The sequence below is a fragment of the Mastomys coucha genome, unplaced genomic scaffold (assembly GCF_008632895.1).
Source record: "Mastomys coucha isolate ucsf_1 unplaced genomic scaffold, UCSF_Mcou_1 pScaffold15, whole genome shotgun sequence".
NCBI lineage: Eukaryota > Metazoa > Chordata > Mammalia > Rodentia > Muridae > Mastomys > Mastomys coucha.
In genome coordinates this window covers 124,916,208-124,937,510 of record NW_022196897.1, presented here as the reverse complement: position 1 = coordinate 124,937,510, position 21,303 = coordinate 124,916,208, and the positions used below count along the sequence as shown (strand labels likewise).

The 21,303-nt window shown below is 39.8% G+C and overlaps 1 protein-coding gene across 2 annotated transcripts in view; it reads right to left on the bottom strand.

The window, feature by feature from the left end:
* Positions 1–21,303, bottom strand: part of Sptlc3 (serine palmitoyltransferase long chain base subunit 3) — a 142,696-nt gene that overhangs the window by 26,603 nt on the left and 94,790 nt on the right. For both annotated transcript variants that reach the window (XM_031372049.1, XM_031372050.1), the window contains exons 8-9: positions 16,028–16,247; positions 9,477–9,603 (exon numbers count right to left, since the gene is read on the bottom strand). In XM_031372049.1, the coding sequence (XP_031227909.1) occupies positions 9,477–9,603; positions 16,028–16,247 (347 nt within the window). The remainder of the gene's footprint in view (positions 1–9,476; positions 9,604–16,027; positions 16,248–21,303) is intronic.

The window sequence follows — 21,303 nt, the reverse complement described above, 5'->3', positions numbered from 1 at the left end:
GTAGATGAGCATCTACATAAGACTGTTAAATTGATTGTTGTTTATATCAAACAACTTTTATAATACTTTTATTGTTATAATATTTTATAAATTTTAAGGAATTGACAAAAAAGATATTGTAGGTATTGGGGGGGTCTCTGGGAGGAGTGGTGGTACAAAAGGAAAACAAGAATGTGATTCAATTCTATTTAATTAAAATATGTTTTAAATGTTAAAAAAAGAAATGTGTGTGACAAAAGTAAGTAGAATAAATAACAACAAAACAAAACAAAACTGCTGAAAACTGGATGAAGTGGGGGTTGTTATTATTATTATTATTATTATTATTATTATTAGTAGTAGTAGTAGTAGTAGTAGTAGTAGTATTTTGTCTAGGGGCATGAACTAGGGCTTAGAAAGACAGGCATTCAAGTGGCAGAGAGGTTCGGTAGGTTATGGGGAGAATTAAAAACTATTTAAGTGGAGCTAAAACATCGACCATGTCTTGGGAGGTAAAAATACCTGAGAGTAGCCAATGAGACTAGCCAAAGCTCAAATTGAATGAAGTCATTCAGTTAACACAAGACTTTGAAGACAACAGGAAGTTCTACCTTTCATAAGTTTGACCCTTAAGGACAGGGAATTTGATTGAGAATGATACAGATATAGCCTCATGAAATAAAATAGCACACATTAGGAATTGGAGTTCTGCATGTATGCGTTGGAGTGGATTTCCACTATCCTTTTCTTGTCAATAGACATTACTGGTGTCTTAGCTGTCAACATACTATTTCTAGGCATATAATGACAAAGGATAATTTTGTGATTCAGAAACTTTGAGGTTATCTTAGCAGCTTGACACTGAAGTCACAGCTTGGAGATAGCTGATAAGATCATAGATGTGAATTCTCTATAGTCATTTTCATCACATAAGGAACCAGCTAATCAATCAAGTCATCCAAATGAGATCTGTTAATTATTGTGAGAATCATGTCACACTCCTGTTTCCAGTTAACCTTTTTAGGTGAAAGAACTGAAGTCACAAAATTCTATAATATGCAAAGGTATGGATCTTTCAAAGAAATCGATACAGAGCTCTAAAGACTACACACTATCAAAGATGCTACTTAAGTGCCTGATAGGATCTACAGCTGTTCTTCCATTGGGATATAAATCTGTAACTATGACAAAAATGTTAGAATCCTACATTTTCATGTCACATTAGATTGAGCATATTATTTTTTCTTTAAACAGTGCCAATATCACTTCAATGGATGTCAAGAGTGTGACAGCCATTTCAAGAAGATAAGGAGTTGAAAGGATTATGATAATCATAGTGCAAAACTAAGCAAATCCTACATAATGGTAGGAAAATCCATTCTTTCAAGTGATAGCTATGAAACATATGACTATAAGTTACTAAATAAATAATCAACATGTATCAGACTTGCCACTGTAGAACTCCTTACTAACCAAAATGACGAGTCCTACTGTAGACACACTGATGGAATAATTTATGTGTTAATAGTAATATTTAGCTAACTGTTACTATTACTATTGTTGCTTTAAAAATTATTATTTTTATGTGTATATGTATGTGCCTGGATATATGTATAAGCATCATTTGTGTGCAGGTGCCTGTGGAGACAAGAGGGAACTGGATTTCCTGGAAATTAAAGTGGTTGTGAGCTGCTTGATGTGAGTACTGGGAACTTAATACAGAATGTCTGCAAGAGCAGCAATTGCTCTTAATCCTTGGGCCCTCTGTCTTGCTCCTTTTGGCTTAGTGAGATATGGTCTCACTCAGTTGCCCAGGCTGGCATCAAAGTTATTATTATAGCCTAGGTTAGTCTCACAATGAAGATCCTCTTGCCTCAGTCTCCTGAATGCTGGAATTACACATATTCATCATTAAGCATGCATAGTGAAGCATTGTTTTTGTGTCTATGTGCACATGTTCATGTGGAGGCCAGAGAACAGTCTTGAGTGTTACTCCTCAGGTCCCATTCACCTTTTCTTTTTTATTCAGACAGGCTTTCTCACTGCCCTCAGCCTAGAGATCTGCCTGTCTTTGCTCTTCAACAGTGGAATCATCAGGCTGCACCACCACAATGGTCTTTTTAAATACAGCTTTGGGAATCTAAATGATATCTCCCCTTTACCAATGGTACCCCAGACCTGCACAGACAAGAATTAAAGTGGCTTTTATGGACATCGTCCTTTGTATCCCAAGGAGGATGATTTACTAAAGAAATAATGTCTCAGTCAGACAGCGATGATCAAAGGGAAGGGCATAACTAGGGTTGTAACCACTAGTTCTTATGACTTTATAGATCTGAGGGGGGTTTTATAAAAGCACAGGTTTACAGGAGGGCTTGTTATGAAGAACACACAGTTCTGCGGGCAAAGGCATTTTGCTATTCCTGTTGCCGGGTGGTCACCCATACCAGGGACGATGAACAAGCACTCATGGTAACCGAGTGAACCGGGGGTTCATGCTTGGCTTTAAATGGTGGCTTAAGAGAGTGGATCGAAACACATTTCAGACTTTTCTTTTTCTGGTTCTCTCATTTTCCAGTCCTCAGGCCTCCTTTCTGCAAGGCTGTCTAGCTCTGTCTCTGTTTGTCAGAAAGCAGACCTCTATTCTTTTTTTCTCCACAAAATACCCTTACCTGGTTCCTTCCTTTTATATGGAAATGTGGCTTTCAAATGAGGCTGCTTCCCAAGCCCCTGGAGGGCTGCTTAGACTGCTTGTTGACCCCGCCCCTAGAGTTTCTGACTCCAAATGAAAATGCCTACCTAGTACAGTTCTAACCTGTCCCAGGTGATGTTGACACGCTTGTCTAGGGACCACCCTTTGAGAACCACCATCACATACTATGTATGCAGTCCTCCTCCTCCTCCCAACCTGGTCTCCCATCTTCCTGAAACATGAAGTAATGATGGAAGACAGATGGACACCAACCTCCTACACTGAAGGCATAACAATAAACATGCAAATATTATGAGCAAAAGGAGACCAGGACATAGATAAGAATTACAAGGAAAAGGGCTGACCTTGGCGGGCAAGTTCAGTTACTTAGATGGCTGATACGAAGCATTCAGAGCTCAATTCTCTTGATGAATAGATGGTTCCCAAAATGTCCCAATAGCTATTTTATCAGCATCTATATCACAGCACAATTGGAACTAGACATATTGCCTTGCAATTCAATTTGAATGCCTATCTTAATAGTTTATTATGTATCAGGCATGTACTGATAGCCAATGATAAAAGCCAATGGCTTTTATCTGTAAAGAAATCCATAAGTCATTAGTGTTGGCTGTGTAGGAGAGAATGACTAGTATGAGCTCATTATACAATTGCGATTCTCAAAGGGTAGCCCCAGAAACAAATACCGTCAGCAGCACTCTGGCTTTTGATAAACACAACAAGCATCCATGCAGAATTATTTTGGCATCAGCAAACTGTCTTAACCATTCTTCCAGGTGAGTCTGATGTGGAATTACATTGTTATATAAAAGGGTGGAACCATGAGAAGACACTTGTGTTAAGGAAACAGGCTAGGATTTGGACAAGGGCAGACAGAGGAAGAGGCCCTGCAGAAAAGGGGATAGGGAAAAAAAACCCTAAAAACACAAGGAAAACCAGAGAATAACAGTACCTGAAGGTTGTTACTAAAGGGAGAAGCATGTCAAGAGGTCAAGGCCAGCTGGGCAGTAGGAGAGAAAAATCTCCAGAATGGTGGGGAGGAGCCAAGGCAAGCCGGCTGGGTAGTACACCCCTCAGAGGTTTGCTGCAGCAGAAAACGGTGGTTGTAAAGGAAGAATAGGGAAGGGATGTTTGCTTTGGAAGGATACCAGCAAGGCCATGCTGTCGAAAGGGTCAGTGCTTTTCAAAAAGAGGACAGTGATGCAAAGGAGATCAGAAGCATTTATTTGTTCACACAAAAGGGCAAGGGAGAACATTGCTGTTGCTCAAGAGATCTTTGCTGAGGAACCACAAACCATGATCGCAGGGTGCTGTTCTTGGCGTGCTTAGTGAAAAGAGCCACTTCTCTTGGAGTTTGTACTCCAATGAGAGAAAAGAAAGAACACGAGTGAATAGAATGAAAACTAAAGTGAAGGGCAGGGGAGAGATGAAGGCTGAGGCACATAGGATGGGACAGATCCTCCAGAGTACAGACTCTGAGCAGAGGTGGGTGGCAAACAATGGAGACATAGAAGAGCTATTCTAGAGGGACCAGAATGTGCAAAGGTCTTTCGGTGGAAGTTGGTTTGAGTGCTCCTGAATTCCAGGATTTAGGAGATCAAGGGGAAGAGCCTTAGAAATGTCTGGAAAGCCTGTGGGCTACTGGAGCGCATATGGAGTGAATGGGAAACTGATGACATTGGATCGGCATGGCAATAACATATTTCCTCCTTTTAACTAATTAGGTTTTCTCTCAGATAGATGCTATTTTATAATGTCAGTAAGAGCACAGAATAGATTTACTAGATAGAGGCTGGGAAGGGTTAAGAAAGAAGGGATGAAGAGAGGATGGACAGCAGATATTCAATCGTAGACTGAATAAATTTTAGTGTTAAAGAGCCACAGAAATGCAGTCTACAATGCTCCATTATTTATGAGTAACTAAAACACAGGAGTTCAAATGTAAAAAAAAAATGTGTTGAAGAGTTAGAAATGTTAACCACCTCAATTTTCTGAATATATTGTCCACATGTACTGAAATGTTACTTTCAATCCCATAAATATACAATTATTATATGTTCTTCAAAGCTTTTAAGACATACAAAGAAGCACTACTAACAGGCCTGAGTTGTCCATCACTCACACTGCGTGCCTATGTTACATCATTACACTGTGCCCTGTGAACTTGTATAATCAAAGTAATTGCTAAAGGGCATGATTTGTGCAGAGGACAAAGCATAGAAAGCCAAGATAGAAATGGGCAGAATATTTCAAAAGGTATTCCAGCTGTCCTAAGGCACGGAGTTTGAGAGGTGACCAGATTAAAGGGATTTTTTAAGCAAGTGTTGCAGGATTTGCAGAAGGGTAGTCATCAAGTTTTAGAACAAGAGAGAATTCCATGATGGGCAAAAACTACTGAAAATATTTGGAGAAGGAACGGAAGAGAGCAGGTAAGTTAAAAAATCATAGCAGCTTTGTTATGTTCGTACTTTGCATTCACACCATGTAATATTCATTCGCTACACCATATCACCAAGTCCTTCCCATACCTGGACTTTCAGTGGAAGAACTGAGCTATGAGAGGAAGCACATCAGAATCTGGGCAACACATGATCTGGCTGCAGGTGATGTCTGTTAATTATTTGTACAATTCAACTCCCATTTTCTTTCTTTGAGAAGTGGAAGACTGTCCACAGTTGGGGAAAGATGGTTTAGGGATGAATGGTAGAGAATGGGAATTGAAAGAGACTGACTGACTGGAAAATTGTTCGTTAAAGAATTAAATCAAACAAGAAAAAGGATGACATTGTTTTCTGTAGGGAAGCTGTTGGAGTGGTTTGGGGCTCTATCCCTTGTGGCTTCTTGCTTGACATCTAGATTAAGCCAGTGACAGAACTGTAATCTTTCTAGACTTCTCCTAAAGTGTTCCCCCCTCTACTGAAAGATTCCTGCAGGTGCCACACTGGTGTGGACTGGATTCTGGCTCCCAGTCCCCTGAGATAAAGATCCCCCACAATCTTATACAGCATAAACATGACCTGAAATCCAGAAGGCTGGCAAGATGGAAGTTGAATCATGACGCATTTATTAAGCTGAGCACTGAGTTTGACACTCAGAGGAACACAGAATTAATTCAAGACACATTTCTTGCCCTTAAGGAGCTTACAACATTGGTTTAGCTGGGAGACCACCCAACAACCATTAGGATGGAGAAATCAAATCTCCACATTGGGCTCAGTGTACTCCAGAGTGACAGGATAGGAGATTAAACGGGCTGTGGTGCATATGGAACGCACACCCAGCCTGCAGACCCTCAGCCTGTGTGCATTAACTCCACCAGCAGCCTGGTTGCAGAGTGAAGGTGGCTGTTTGTGCATAAACATTGTCATTTCACTCGGGCTGCTATTTCATCTTTGAACCTTGGCATCAAAGGAACACTGACCTTATTTCTGTAGCTTGCCTCTCTTTGAAGCGCATGGCTTTGCATTGCAGATTAAAGTAAAGACATTCATCAAGGAACAGATCTGGCCAACGGCTCCCCAAACTTGCCCTTAACAAAGCCCTGAAAGGTTCCAGTCACAGTTGCAGTAGGCTGAAGAAGGCTTGGAGCCAGGCTCCTCTTTCTCAAAGCTTGCATGGCAGATCTAGATATGATGCATCTCTTGGAGCTTTGGGCAGCTTTATTCTGAGCACATCTTTGTAGAGAAGGCTAGCCTAATGCGGTAGTCTCACCCATCTTTTTCATTTGAGCAGGCATTGTTACAAATGAGGTCAGTGTGATCATTCCCAGAGTGCCTCTGAATCTTTCAAAAGATGTGCCAGACAGAGTTACCTGAGGCTTGGGGGATGATTCTTTCAAAGGGAACCACTTTTCTTTGTTCATTTAGTTGAAAGAAAAAAAAACTGTCTTACGTTTCTTCCTATGTCTGTTTTGACACACAGCATTCTGTTTTCTTTTAGCTCATAAGATAGCAGGAGACACGAGGGAAAGTATTTTAATTGCGATGCTAAGAATATAAGGACCTGTTAGTGTGGGAGGAGGGGAATTTGATGATATCCCATCCCTAGACAAAGAACTACAGACAACTAGTGATTGTTGAGAGCAGGAAATTAGCCTCTCTCAGGGATGGACTCCCTTACTGGTTGTCAAAAAATGTATTAGAAAGAAAGAAAGAAAGAAAGAAAGAAAGAAAGAAAGAAAGAAAGAAAGAAAGGAAAGGAAGGCAGGCAGGAAGGAAGAAAGAAAGGAAGGAAGAAAGAAAGAGAAAGAAAGGAACATTAGGCAGTGGTGGTGCATGCCTTTACTCCCAGCACTTGAGAGTCAGGCTGGTGGAGCTCTGAGTTTGAGGAGTTCCAGGATCGCCAGAGCTACCCAGAGAAACCCTGTCTTGAAAAAGAAAACAAAACAAACAAACAAACAAACATCAACAATAAAGAACAAACAAACAAAACAAATAAAACCAAACCAGGATACATTAAAAAACAAACAAACAAAAAATATGTCATCACCAGAATGCAAGAAATAAGCCTTAGCTCTGTTAAGGTAACAAGATTTTTCAGGGGTTGTTATGGTAGCCTAACTTTGTTCATTCTGACTAATCCAAGACCTGGGATGACATTCAGTCCTACATCATTTCTTCCATAAGATGTTTTCTACGGAATCAGAGAGCTTTCACATATTGTTTGAACGTCACAGGAACAATAGCAAATAACAGCAAACAGTTATATGAAATTCATGATTGTTTCCAGATATTCTCGAGGACTTTACATAGATTAACTCATCTAACGGTCATAAGATCTCAATGCATAAATGTTATTACTCTCATTTCATAGCTGGGGGAATTGAAGCAAAGAAAAGTTAAATCAGCTGGTCAAAGTTGGGTGAGCCATTCACTTGCAGAACATCACATGATCCTAAGTAATACCACAGAAACCAATCCCAGCAGTTACCTTCTATTTGCATGATCAGGGCTCCCTAAACTAGGATCTCAGCCTTTCAATACATTTCAGTTAAGTTCAAAAATACACCACACACACACACACACACACACACACACACACACACACACTCTATTCGAAAATGAACCATCTTGTGGGTCATTTTCCACCTTACTTATAAAACAAACTCCATCTTACATTTTAAAAAGTATTCTGGCCAGCAGGAAGGCTCAGTGGAAGAACCATAGTGGTTGTTAGTGCAGAGGTGAGTGGAGACCCTATTTCAACTGACACGTTTTCTTCTTATCTGGTTTATATAAGAGGTACAGATTGTTCTGATCAGAAATGCTTATGACCAGAAGGATTTTAGATTTTGAATTTTTGAGAATATTTGCATATATATATATCCTGAGATATCTTGAGGATGGGCCCCATATCTAACCACAAAATTTATTGATTTTTCATACACATATAATCTTCAGAATTTTTTTTTGACATAGGGTATCATTCTGTAACCCAGGTTGGCCTCAAACCCATAATCCACCTGCCACTCAAGTGCTGAGATTACAGGTACATGCTGCTATGCCTCGGACCCACAGAACAGACAATTTTACAAAAGAATTTTAATGTTCCTGTATTTTGTGTATCCTACCATATGAGTGTGTGGAATGTTTCACTTAGAGAGTCCCACTTGTGTCAGTGCTTAAAATGTTTCAGACTGCAGAACATTCCAGTTTCAGATTGGGGTGGATATTCGGCTTGAAGTAAAAGAAGAAAAATTTTTTTTTTGGTAAAACACATTTGTAAGTATTCTTGTTTGATATTACTAATGATAGATATTTCCTTACATCCTATAAAGTGGGTCTAGAAGGTTGCAATAAACAACACAGGGTTTGGTGCCAGATGGGTGGCATATATATCTTTTCATATATATGATAATATATGATCTATCTGTCTATATATCTACATCCATATCTATATCATCTCTATCTATATGTTAGTATAATTTGTTGTTTCTTACTTGTACTTACTATCTAACTCCCTGGCTGCAAGAACTGCTTTATTTATCATAACATTTAATAGAATGGATCTGAAAGATGGAATGAGAAGTCTATGAGCCTTCAATGAAAGAATTCCCCAAAGAGCAGATTAAGTTCATTTGAGTTAAGCAAAGTAGCACATTTTAGCTGAAGTGACACAGTGACAAATGAATGACTGGGATGATACTGAGAGTTTAAATTTCTTCACATGACCAGTTGTGGTTTTCCCTTGCCCAACCTCTGGCAATAGAACATATAAAATATTAAACTGATGATATGCATCTCAGAGAAGCACAAGGGACAGCAAGCAAGCATATACATACATACATACATACATACATACATACATACATATATATGTATGTATATATACACATATGCGTTATATATATGTATATATAACTTATGTATATATACATCCATATATGTCTATATATGTCTATATATATGTATAGACATATATATATACAAACACATATAGACACATGCATACAAATATACATACTCATATATGTTTACACAAACATATACACAGAGGTACTGATTATTTCATTTTAACCACTGGTCACACAAAAATGATCCAAATTTGATGATCATATTAATGTGTTGGTGAAGACTGCATGTATTTATTTTAGTGAAGGGTTTGTGGTGTGTGTGTGTGTGTGTGTGTGTGTGTGTGTGTGTATGTATATGTGGTGATAGTAGTTCTAGTATGGTCATCACCTTATTCTACTAAAAAATTGAGCTTCAGGAGACACAAGGATGTACTTGAGGAGGTGGGAGATTGACAGGCAGAAGCCTGGGAGAGTTCTCCATAGACTCCTTACCTCCAAAATTCCCTTCATATCCCATAATAATCTTCAATGATCTGATGATTTGTGCTGTTATTACGGGACTCATAGATGTAGCATAAGTAGCGCTATGTGACTGCATCCGTACATAATCCACAGTTTCCTAAAAATAAAGACAGAAACCCAAAATGGAAGCAAACAACTTTTAGAACTTGTCCTCTGTACATGACAGCAAAACATTTGCTTAGGTCCCCAAAAGACAACAGTGATCTGTCTAATCTTCAGTGGGTAACAGCTAACTGCCTGTTCTGCTTCCCTCCCTTTCCTCAGTCTTTCCCATTAAATCCCAGAAACCATACAAAAGTTGGAGGGAGCTACCAATTGTGAGCTGGTCTATAAGGTAAGATGGAGCATGGGAAGGAAAAATGAAGTCTGAAATATCTGCTGTGCACAAGAGCAAATGCTCAAGAATGGCCGACGATACAAAACTTGGTTCTTTTTGTGCCTTGAGAATATTAGCAATTGTGCTGTGAAAACTAGCAATCCTTTCGGAAGGATGTATGTAATAGATGGTAAGGTGCAGAGGAAAGAGAGCAAGTACTTCTAGGAGAGCTGTCAGGGCATGTCCCAGTGATCTACGAAGCTCTGAAATGTGAAGACTGAGGAGGAAGAAAAGAAAACTTGGAAGGAGAGAAGATACACAAAGGTACAGAGGCAAGGTACGTGAAAATGACTGCCACTCCTGGTCCCCACCAGTCTTCAAACAGTCAATGAGTCTGAGCTGGTCTCATGGCCTGCTTTCAGAGGAGTGATACTATACTGGTTCTGAGCCTTTCTCAAAAGGCTGTGGGCACTTTTGTTGAGCACTTCAAATGGTTTGTTTCCTTTCTTTCCTTCCAGACTCATTCCATCCCATTCATTCATTCTCCTTTAAAGAAGACTTCAAATTATTTATTCATTTAAATTATTTTTCTCTTTATTAATATGTATTTACCTCTTGCTTTCTATCCATCCTTTTTATCCTTCTTCTCTCCCTTCTACTTTTCCTTCCAGCAAATATATTAAAGACCTATGCTGGGCTATGTCCTAGATTCATGAGTGAGTCTGAGAGACAGGAAGACTGAAGTCATATTCTAGCCTGACATCTTTGACTATTCTCTCCCTCCACCCCTCCTGAATCATATAAAAGTGTTCAGGAATGCTTCCCCTGCTCTTGAAGAGTGTAGATGACTATGGCAAGCCTTGAAGCATTAGCTATATAATACTTAAGAAAGTTTACTCTGGAGAATCTGGAGCCCTTCAAAAGAGATCTTTGATGATTTACCAAGAATTACAGATACACCATTCATCAGAGTTTGTGTTCTGCCCAACAGTGGCAGTAGGGATTTCCATCCTCTGTTGAGATTAAATATTTTCCCACAGGCTGCAAGGGAGTCAAGGAGGGGACTGTTAGTGAGTCACAGGCACTAGGCAATGGAGACTTAGATGTTTCTGTGTCTATGGAAGCGGGGTTCAAGGGGTGATCCAGCCACAATGGATGAGTGGACTTGGAAGAAAACAGAGGAAGTAAAAAGCACATGGGCTTGCTAAACTAAGGATGAAGGGTAGAATTTCTGAGTAAAGAATGGAAGACTCAATTGGGTGTAGAAAGAGAAGCTAGTGGTTTGGGAACTAGGTGGTCAGGAGTTGTTCCCTTGAGTGGTAGTATGTCCCAGAATTGAAGCATAGGTTCTGGGACTGAATTGTTCAGTCCAAATCCTGCCTTGTTACTAATGGCTGTGTGACCATGCACAAATAACTAGGTTTCCTATCTTTGCAAAGTGAGATAACAGTGATACCTACCAAAGATTCTATGAGAATACATATTTAATGTCTGTCTATCTGTCTATCTATCTATCTATCTATCTATCTATCTATCTATCTATCTATCTTAGAGAAAGCGTACATTATGGTACCGAATGCAGTTGATGGCTGTTACTGGGTTGTCAGAATAAAGATTTGTAGAACATGGCGGGGCTTGGTTGTAAAGGTAGGGACCAAAACATGAATATTCTTGGGATTTCATGATTTTGTTTTTCTGATTTGTAAAGGGAATGACCTAAGGTTAAATTACCTGTATAAGGGAAGCCACAAAGCACTAAACCAATGATACTTAGCTTGTTTCTTCCTCCATCTCACAAGGGATAGAGGCAGTAGGAGTGAAACCATGCCAAACCTAACCTAACTACTACTGACAACACGAAAACAGACAGGCCTTCTGAAGAAAGGAGAGCATTAACTTGATGAGCTATTGAATAACTCAGAGAGGAGAAAATGGGACCAGAAACTAACAGCACAGCCAACATCCATGGGATACTTTTGAGTCCATTTTAAGAACACTGTATGTGTTAATTCACTTACAATGACTCAGAAGTAGGTAAAACTTTTTAATCCCAAATTTATAGATAGAATAGTTGAGACACAGACATCCTGAAATTCTCCATAAAGATGGGAAGGTAAGGATTTGGACACAATGATTCTGGTTCAGGTGTATCCATCTTTAACACTATGCTTATCATATCTTCAAAACCATTAGAGAATGGCCTCAGTATGAGAAGAAGTGAGTCTTGGAGTGTACAGAGACCAGCTCCTTTTGTGCTTAGCCTGTAGTACTTCCCCCAGTTTGCATACATTGCTGTTTTGGGGTTCAAAGGATTTTATGTATAATCTTAATTTAATCAAAATGAGTGTGTCATCAGAAAGGAAGTGGCTAAAGATATATATATATACATATATATATATATATATATCCATAATAGTAGGGACTTAGCAAAGATTTTCTGACAATTTAATGGGAATCCAAGGGACTTCAGAGATTGAAGGAGGATGACCAGTACTCTGATGCATTAACGACAAGAAAACTGAACTCTTAGGAACAAGTGTAGTGATATCCCACTTGGGAAGCATTCAGCCCAAAGATCAGGCAAAGCCTCATTTGATCGAAATGCCCCTAACTCTAATTTCCTTTCATAAATTGAGGAATCTCATAAGTCAGTCATAAGCATCTTCAGTTTGAACACTAGTGCATCAGAGTAAAATCACTCCTTTGAACATGAAGAGTGTCTGTCCCACAATAGAATTACTTTAGACTGAGTCCATTTTGTCCCAGGCTGGGTAAGGGCTGTTTTGCTTGTGTGGTTGAGGAAGTGGAGTTCTGTAGTAACTTCTGGAGAGTGTCAAGGAAAGGCCACTGATTTCCTCCATTTATCCCCTGACTGGGTACCACAAGTTGTGAATTAAGGATTGACTTGGGTCCCTTGCAAGGTGTGTCTGTATTGTGTCTTTCTTTGGAATGGGTTAGAGGTCCTCACAGGGACAGTTTTCCAAGTCCTTTATTTCATGTCCAAAACCTTGATTATTTTCTTTACCCATAGGCCTGGAGTTCAAGGGCAAAGGTGGGTTTTGGGGAGGGAATCAGACAGGAGGCTTTTAGAATAAACATCTTGATACTCATTCCCTGACCCCTATTTACTTCAAAGGGTTGTTAAGTGCCGGCAGGGCTGAGAATTCCAGAACAGAAAGGCGGCTGTAAGGGAACTGCCTCTCCTTGCTTTTCAGGCTGTTGGAGCTAACCATCACCTTCCAATTCTAGCCTCGTTCCCCATTTTCCTCCTCTAGAATTACAACCCTGCAGTCTATCAGTCACAAGGACAGTCTCTGCCTCTGTTATTTGCCAAGCATCGTGGTGGCTGGGAGAAGCCAGCGAGTGATAGCAGACATGTAAGAAGATGCAGGACCCTCGCTTACAGGAGAACCAAGGATGAACAATGTTGAGTACCTCCTCCCAGCAGCTAGAGAAATAACTGAAATTGAAAACTGAAAAAGAAAAGACCCCAACCCTATCAACTCCAGCCTTTTTCACAGACACTGGTAGTCCTGACATGAAGAGGGAAGCGATTACCTGAAGAGGGAAGCGATTACCTGAATTTTCACCTGGACCTTCAGGGAAGGATAACCTCCATAGTCAATTGTTTACTGTCCATCAGCAGAGCTTTGAACCCAAAGAGCGAAAGACAAGAGCCTCAAAGGCTTTTGAGAACTGACTTCACCTTGGAATTAATCCCTGATCACCCAAGGTGAATTTGTTACTTAGTAACAACTAAAGGGAAAAAAACGGAGACTCCCAATCAAATCGCTGCTTTCTAAAACCTTAGCGCCAAGCTGATTCCCCCCCCCCCCCTTCACTTGTTTTCAAGATGTACAATTCATCTGGTCCCTAATGTGCAAAACTCTGCTCCACAACGATTCCTAGGACATCCCAGTTGTAGTTTTTAGGAATATTGTCACGGTATACCAAGATTAACAAGAAATTTCAGAGGCAGACATTTTTATCTTTTCCTAGAGTTTTGAAGCCTCTTGATTGTTTTCAAGTGTATTTTCCCTTCTCTTGCTCAGTTCTGTGTATTGAATTCTGTCTGTGTCTTCAAGGTTTTGTAAGTTGGTGTTTATGGCTCATGAGCCTCTGCCAAACTCTTTAATTCATGATGCCACCTAGTGGTCAATTGAGATACTGCAGTATAACATGGGTTAGGCCGAGGAAGCATGTAGGAGTGGAGTCCTGATTAATGTAATAATGATAATTTTTACAATTGTCCGATCTTTAACCCAAAGGAGTAGAGGTCACGTAGACAAGAGTATTCCATTTTTGAAACCCTGCACCTGCTTTCAGAACAGAGAACCGGCAACAGGATTCCAGGGATCTGTCCCTCCTGCGGCTAGTCCTGGGCCTTTGTTTAAAGTAGGTATCAAATAAAGGCACTCCGAGAAGAAAAATGTGACGTCCAACAAATTTGACAACATTTCAAGGATCTGCTTGCTTTAGTTTATTCAGGTGCCTTTGGCTCAGGAAACAGAGTTACGCTTGGTTAAAAGTTTTGTGGCTCAGAACTGCTGCTAAAGTAATCAAAGCCCACAGCCTCACAAAGCAAGGTAATCCGGATCAGACAGCTCCTAAATCTGAGACTCTCTGATCCTGCTGATGTGACAGTTAGGAAGGAAATATTTAACCTCTCAGTAGAATTTGCGGAAGTCTTCGAGGGCTTGGCGTTCCCTGTGTTTCTGGCATTACCTAGCTCATCCCCATAGGAAAATAGAGGAAGTTCGAAATACAAAGCTTTGAATATGGAAGAAAGTAGGAGTTCCAAGAGGGCAAAGAACGCTTCAAACAGAATTTTAAGCATCTGTATGTCTCACTGTAAATGGCTAGGATGCAATCTGTTGTTTTAAACCCCTGACTGTTAGTGATTGAATTGCTTTCTGCTAACATACCCCAATTGGTCTAATGGGTCGAGCAGTAGGCTGGTCAGTGGGTAAGGAGCTCCTATTAATAGTACGTCCATGCACTAATTTGGGGCCTACAATGTCCCTACTAGTTGGAACTATACCACGGTCTCTTTGGGAAAGATGTAGGCCTGGAGAGACAACTGCCATGATTTGGAAAAAGACAGGACCTAAGTTCTCTCGTCCCTTAGATCTGAATATTTGCTTCCCCTGCTTCCTCTTTCTTCTTTAAAATTTCTTCCAAATGTTTACTATTTTATTTTTCATTAACAGATAATTGATAATAGAATCACAAGACAACAGGGCTAATGCTCATTTAACAGCATCATGTCATCTGACCCCAATTTTTTAATCATTTGGAGACTAGAGAAGATGGCATATCTAACATCATAGAAAAGAGCTCTTTCTCAGAAAAATAATCTTAAAGGTCCATTTTATTCTGTTGCCATTTAGGTGAAAACTTGTAAAATCTATGAGGCTAGCCTCTTGAACACCTGAGCTTTCTCCACTGTTGCTATTACAACACATGCACATGTGCATACACACACACACTCCTAGTTCTTTAATTTTTGAATTAAAAAAATTGTATGCGTGTCTTGCCTGCATGTGTGTCCGTGTGCTATATTTGTCCAGGTTCAGCTGAGGTTTCAGATCCCTGAGACTGTAGTTACAGATAGCAGTGAGCCTCCACGAGGCGCTAGGAGTTGAACCCAGAAGGGCAATCAGTATTCTTAACTGCTGAGCCATCCATGTCTCCACCCTACTCCCTCATAGTTCATGTAAGATTCCTTACCACATCTGTGGCTCGGTATATACTATTGCTTCTTTGTGAAATTTATCTCCCCACTATTTGTCTGCAAGGCTGACTGGTGGTTATTCTACAACACTTCCCAGACATAGTCCAGCAGCTCTCTCTCTGTCTCTCTCTCTCTCTCTCTCTCTCTCTCTCTCTCTCTCTCTCTGTCTCTCTGTCTCTCTCTCTCTGTCTCTGTCTCTGTCTCTGTCTCTCTCTCTCTCTCTCTCTCTCTCTCTCTCTCTCTCTCTCTTTCTTTCTTTCTCCCAGACACTCTACACACCTGTGCCTTTGCTACTGTGGTTAGTTTGTTATGTGATGAATATAATATAACACCTTTCTTTTCACACCTTTCTTTACTCTGTGCTACAGGTGAGCTGAACTGAAGTCAACACGAATTTCAGGGGATCTCTGATTTCTGCTTCCAGATGTCTGTGTCCAAGATCTACTCTAACACAAGAGGTTTCTTTCTTACCTTTTTCCCAGCTATATAGCCTCCTGAGGCCGCGAAGGATTTGGTGAATGTACCCATGTATATGTCGATATCTTCAGGGGCCAGTCCAAATAACTCTCTGATGCCTCGGCCTGTGGAGCCTGTACAGCCAATACTGTGAGCTTCATCAATGTAGAGGTAAGCCTTGTATTTCTTCTTTAGAGCCACTATCTGGGAAAGGTTCACAATGGAGCCTTCCATGCTAAGCACAAAAGGAAACAGGCTTGGTAAGTAGTGAAGATCCTTCTGGAGAGCTCCGTTAGGCTCCTTCCAGCACACCCTAGAAAGCCAGTGTCAGGCTGCTGACAAGCATCGGTCACACTTCTCTACTCATGGCACGTTTTTCATCCAGCAAAGACATTTCAATCTTGTAAGGATTCTCTGGGTGTCCACTCTATTTGAATAAAATACTTTATGTTTGATGGATTGAGTGGATTGGGTTGTCAACCTTGATTCTCAACTCAGAAATGAACTGGCCATATTGCTGGTCTAATTTGTTTGTAAAGCTGATTGTTGCAGTTAGATCAACGCTTTTGAGATAGGTTTAATAAAAGTGCTCCACCCTGAGTCATTTTGGTCAGGCTGCTATCGTTTGTTTGACCAGGTCTGCCAGATCTAAACTTAGCATTTGAACTGCTAAAGATTAAAGTGGAGAATTAAAAACACTCAGAACTTCAGACACCATAGTATTAATTAGATTAGAGCACAGCAGAACACCTTTTAGTTTCCCACTCATCACAACTCAGTCTATGTGAGGCACCTGCTGGCACCCTTTCTTCATATTTCTTCAGAGTGATAGACCAGGAGTTTATCAGGCCTTAAAATTGCCTGATAGTTTTGAGGCACATGTTTCTGGGTTCCTCTTACAGAGATTCCAGAGGTGCACGGAGGTAGCAGGGGGTGGGTAACAGTATATACAAACTTCCTGGATGAGTTCACACTAGTATCTGGGAACAACACTTTGGGAATAACATTTATTGCTACTAATCTATCCTTTGCTTTAGATGTATTTTATTATTTATTTTAGTTTTCTAAGTTTTAGATTTTAGTTTTTTTAAAAAAAACCTTATGTTGACAGAATTTCTTGTAATAACAGCTTTAGATTTGTAGAATAACTGAGTGAAAGATAAGAGGGTTCTTGTAGCCTCAGTCTTACCGAGTTTCTCCTGACATTAATGTCACCTTGTATCCTCAGTCTTACCGAGTTTCTCCTGACATTAATGTCACCCATGAGTGTGGGGCACTTTTTCTTCTTACAATTTGATGAGCCAATATTGATACATTGACTAAAACCCACAGTTTAAGGTTTACTTTTTGTGTTGTATCCTCTTTGTGTTTTTTAAAGGATATGAGTGGCTTCACAGATTGCCATGTCATTCGTGCCCAGGGTCATGCTAATCGCTGTCATCTCAGTTTTAATGTGTGTGCTGATCAAGAAAGAGTGTCTAGGCATTTCATTTCCCATTTGTAAAGTGTTTCAAGTCCTTAGAAAGGGGCAATATAAAGCCAACTACTAAGTAAAATGAAATTTCCTATTTCTGTGGCACCTCTGGATCTCCGTGTGTTTTAAAGAACATTGACTCTACTTGGCCTTCAGAATGCTGTCAGCTGTCTGCACTGCTCAGTTTGGACTGTACAGACAGGCTGGTTCTATGAAAACAGACTCCTACGTTTACAACACAATGCAGCTTGTCAAACAGTTCAAGCAACCCTTCAATTTAGTTCAAGGCTAATCATTTGAAGAGCATTGAACTTCTCCCCTGTTATGTATTAGATTGTATATAATCCATTAAAAAGAAGCTTAAGTGTTAGGTTGATTCAGTCAAAACAGTCCCTTGAGTCTCACAGCTACCCCAAGAAAGGAGCTGAGTTTAACCGTTGATGGATACAGCATGTGGGTACTTCACAAGGTCATTTTGGATGGCCAAGGTCTGATTTTAATGGAAGACCAAATGGTCGTCATCTCTTATGCACGTTTGTGAGTTACTTCTGGCATTACTTTAAATCCCTTATTAGAGTTGTCTCCACTGAGTAGGTGGCAATATGGCTAAGTGCCTACCATGGGTTTAGATTATAGCCACAGCACTTTCTAAATGGGAACACAGGTGCCTATACGATGTCTTCTGTTATCCTAGGTTTCAATCATATGGGTTATAAGCATGATGTTGAAGCTGTCCTCACAGGATCTTTATAATGGCTATTGATCATCATGTATACCAACTGCCAGACCATCCCAGGCACTCAGTGAGCTTGGAAGGAGAGTTTCACTGAGACCTGACCAGAGAAAATGGGAGCCTTTAACAATGTTCTATGTTTAATCTTCTAAAATGAAGCATGTGGGTGTCATTGCAGGGGTCAAACATGATAAATGGTTTCAAACCCTCAGAATCCTTATACTTTCTTCTATAAAGTGCTGTAATTTGGTAACACAAATATGCTAGAAACCTGACATGACACAAACAGCTATTCATTTTTTTTTTTTTTCTGGAACTGAATCTGGCGGGAGGCAAAGTTAACATTGAACAGTGTTTATAGACAGTCTCCACAGCTAATTAGCCATCTTTCCATGGGCTGCTTTAGCTGATGCAAGGAAACTGCCCACCTGGTTTGTATTTTGTCCTCCAAGATTAATGACTCTACAATACTGCTGATTTTTAGAGTTCATGCCAACCACACATAGAGTCCTAAAGAGAACTCAGCTTCTATATAGCTATATTTATCCACACTATGTTTTTATTTTTTCCAGTATTGAATTTGCATTGAACATTTTGGTAGAGTAGGGTGATGAGTCTGGGTACAAGTAGAACATGGTTATCTGTCTTATCAAAATTAATTTCTGTCAGAACAATCAGGACCAAGAGCAGTAAAGAAAAACATACAGCACATTGTCATTTTTCCTAGATAGAAGGTTTTGCTTTTCTTTTGACTTTAATAGAAGAAAAAGAAATAAAATACAGCTATAAATAAAGATAATGCTATCAGTTAATTTGAGGCTCTGTCTAGGGACCTGAATTGTTCTTTAACCCCCAAGTCAGTGAATTACTTATTTATATTTTTTGAAATGTTCCTCTCATCACCCTTTCCTCCACATGGAAAGCAAAAATTAAACCATAGTTCAGACAGCTTGTATGGTAGAAAACTCTCCATGTCAGATTAAGGGTTTAAGCCAAGAGAAAGGGGAAGAGAAACAAGGGAGATAGAGAAGGAGGGGTTTAGAGGAAAAGAGAGAAAAGGGGGTGCAGAGAAGAGGAAAGGGAAGGGGAGAGGAGAGAGACTGAGATAGAGAGACAACAGGGAGACAGGGCAAAAGGGGGCTTTAGATTATACCCACAGCACTTTCTAAATGGGAAGGGCTGGCTAATTTGTTTGATTTTGAAAATGTAGGCTCCAACTATGCCATCAGATGTTTTTGAATAATTTTGATATTTTTTTATCCATTATGAATTGAAAAGGAATTTATTCTCTTTAGATACTATAAAAATTATGAGGTAAAAACTCAAATGTTAGGGTTAAAATGATTTTTAGAGTTAAAACAACAAAATTGGGGAAGTAAGAGGGGTTTTAGTGGGGACAGCCACCTTGACCACGTGTGAGGAAGAAGGACAGGACTCAGAGAAAAACAATGATGTGAGTCTTGGCGGGCTTTGGCCAGTCAGTCCCAGTATCAGAAAGTTCCTGTGTCCTGGTAACCTCAGTTTTATGAATACTTAGGCTTATAAACATACTCTTGCATCTAGCATACTTAATGGTAATAGACTATAGATAAGAATGGCTTCTAAGAAAGACTTCAGTGTTCTTGGTAGGAGACCATTCAAGACTGCCTCTTGGGTGGTTAGACCAAGCCTTACAAGTCCAGATACTAGAGACAGTCTTTTGTGACTACCTTTTAGTTCAGCTCTGTCTTGAGTCATCCTGATGTGAATTCTTTTCCTTTGGGAAGATCCTAGATTGTTGTCAGTGTTAGGATTAAAGGGCTATTCTCCAACCCACAGCAATGCATGTTTAACACAGTGTTAGGACATCAGATCAGAACACTAAAATAATATTTGACTTTTAGATTCTAAACTGAGGATTCAGGGGACTTTAAACTTGAAATTTCAACCACCTTAATTTACAGATGGAGAAATTGAAGCCTAGATAGTATTACTATAAGTCAGACTGACTTTGCACTCTGTTTATAAATTAAATGTCGACAGATAGGTTGCCTGTTCTGTCTACATTGAGCCTTGTTCCACCTGGGCCATCTGGTTTGTAATCTCAACTCTGCTTCATTTTATTAGTCTGCCCCAGGACAATTTATTTTGGCCTCAGAGCCCCGTTTCATTTTTTAATGATCTCAGTAAGCTTGTGTAATTTGTACACCTGAGATGTTTAGAAGGCGTAGATACATAGGCAATATGAGTCCTCCCTCTGGAGCCCATCCTCTTCTGTCTGAAGAGCAAACAATTTTGCTACATAGACAGTTTATTGTTTTCCAACTTGAAATCTCTCCAACTAAAAACAAATGAGATTATGAAGACAGTTATTCTTTGTTGTGGGGGGGACTCTGCTTATATGATATACTTATATGATCAAAGGCTAGCTTGTATTATTTCTTAATACATGCATATATGTTCCATGGAGGGCATACAGCTATGGGCACCAATACCAGGATCTGAATCCAGGCCCTGAATCTTGATTCTATATTCTCTACAAAAAGAGTAACACTTCCAGATAAGGCAATAAAAATATTATTGGTTGTTATTTATTTTGTGAAATGTTCTGGAACCTTAGTCTAGACACCTAGACTTTTCTTTTCTTTTCCTTTCTCTCTTTCTTTCTTTCTTTCTTTCTTTCTTTCTTTCTTTCTTTCTTTCTTTCTTTCTCTCTCTCTCTCTCTCTCTCTTTCTTTCTTTCTTTCTTTCTTTTTTTTTTTGGTTTTTCGAGACAGGGTTTCTCTGTATAGCCCTGGCTGTCCTGGAACTCACTCTGTACACTAGGCTGGCCTTGAACTCAGAAATCTGCCTGTCTCTGCCTCCCAAGTGCTGGGAGTAAAGGCGTGTAGCACCACTGCCAGACTAGACTTTTCTATTTTGAAGCCTACTTAAAACTTTCTAACTTGATTAACTTTTCTCTTTAGAAGTTATGAAAAAGTGTTGTGGCACAGCAATGTGTGGTGAGATACTCTGCTTGTAGGGCAGACAAGAGATAAAACAGTAACAACAGCAACCACCACCACTACCACCACCACCACCACCACCACCACCACCATCACCACC